The sequence below is a fragment of the Aplysia californica genome, unplaced genomic scaffold, assembly GCF_000002075.1.
Source record: "Aplysia californica isolate F4 #8 unplaced genomic scaffold, AplCal3.0 scaffold00137, whole genome shotgun sequence".
NCBI classification, from domain to species: domain Eukaryota; kingdom Metazoa; phylum Mollusca; class Gastropoda; order Aplysiida; family Aplysiidae; genus Aplysia; species Aplysia californica.
The window spans coordinates 1,388,372-1,389,975 of NW_004797407.1; the positions used below are offsets into that span (position 1 = coordinate 1,388,372).

A 1,604-nucleotide genomic window follows, 5' to 3' on the forward strand; every position below is an offset into this window, starting at 1 on the left:
CCTTACCCAACTCCTTTGCAGCCAGAAGTATCACGTGGTAGATTTGAACCCACCAGACGGTTCCAGCTGACAGACTAACAATGGGCCTGGGAATCACGTGAAGGTTTTTGACTACTTAATAACCGGCCTACTTCAGTACCTAGCCTTGGTCTAGCCTATAGCTGTCCTTATAGAGCAGCCTGGCCTCGACCTTTTCGTCTGCTGCTGCACTGCTGACGCGCGGGGACCGCCCAGTTTGTCCTCACAGGCCACGACTGCTTAGTCAGCACATTTATTTCCCATCGCACAGTACCGAAGGGGGCTCTCGTGGCCTAGAGGTTAAAGTGTTCTTCTCTTATTCAAAAGTCCCGGGTTCGAATCCGGGCGGCGACCGAAAAATGTTCTTCTCTAAAATTGTCTTCTTTCAACTCCGTTCCTGCTCTCTAGCAATGTTGTATCTTCTGATTTCGTCTCCACTTTCTGCCTCCACCCCGTCACCCCCTTTCCCACCTCCTCTTGGCTCCTGACTCTTTCTGCAGCCTTTCTACTGTTACTCCTGGGCTCCTACTTTCTGCTGTCTTTCTGCCACACACCTGATCTTCTGGTAGGAAAGATCTACACCTAGCCTTCTCAGACAAGGGTGAAAAATCTCGGAGGTCTCGCATGCAAGTTGCGCACGTTAAAAATCCCTTTGTGGTTTAAAATCGATAAGAGTAGGCTTCGGTCGCCACCAGGGCAAAATTCTAAATTTCCTACAAACTAAAAATGTTGTTAAAGTGTCCCGCGCGCTTATATAACCTTATGCAGTTGCGAGCGCGTAAAACACTTACAAAAACAACAACAACAACAACAACAACAACAAAACCAGGGTACTGTTGTCTGATCCTTCCCTTGTGCGGGGAATAGATAGACAGATAGATGTCAGGAAGATAAGGAGATGGGAGGGACAGAGAGACAGACACATTGATTGCATAACTATCATATCTCTCTTCTCTCTACCTCTCGCTTTCTCTCTGTGCACACGCACATTATAGAAATACATAATATTATACACAGGTATACATACGGTAGCATGACAGGTAGAACGATAGATGGATAGATAAATAGCCAAAGATAAGATGGACAGAAAGAGACACAGTATGGACAAATACACACACAAACAGTCAAACAAACAAACAAACAAACAAGCAACCACTGATGTACCCACTTGTCAGGCTGCCGGTTGTTCCTGGTGGGCGCACGGTTGAGTGTGCGCGGGAAAAAAAAGAGCGGCATGGCGATGACCAGGGCCATGGAACCGAACACGATGTAGCCCAACCACCAGGCCCCGATCCAGCGCGGGTGTTTGGGGTGGATGCTTGTTTCTGGGGAGACGACAGAGGAAAGTTAAATCAAAATTGAGTGTTTGTTTCTCGTTGTATAAGATAAGATAAGATCAGATACATCTTTATTGTCCAGATCCTGGCACATTGTATGAGGGAGAATGATGCTGGATGTTTGTTTCTGGGCAGGAAGACGAGGAAAAAAAAGAAGAAAATATTGGATGTTTTTTACTAGTTGTAATGTTTGTTCCAGACCACACATGTGGGATGTTTGTTTCTAGTTAAAATGTTGTTGTTTTTTTC

At 45.8% G+C, this 1,604-nt stretch overlaps 1 protein-coding gene across 1 annotated transcript in view; it reads right to left on the minus strand.

Annotated features, from left to right (window-relative positions):
- LOC106011540 (solute carrier organic anion transporter family member 2A1) overlaps positions 1-1,343 on the minus strand; it is a gene marked incomplete at both ends in the record, with an annotated part of 12,790 nt that extends 11,447 nt beyond the window's left edge. Inside the window, 1 exon segment of the mRNA XM_013081582.1 lies at positions 1,187-1,343. Coding sequence (XP_012937036.1) covers positions 1,187-1,343 — 157 coding nt within the window.
- Positions 1,344-1,604: the final 261 nt, after the last annotated feature.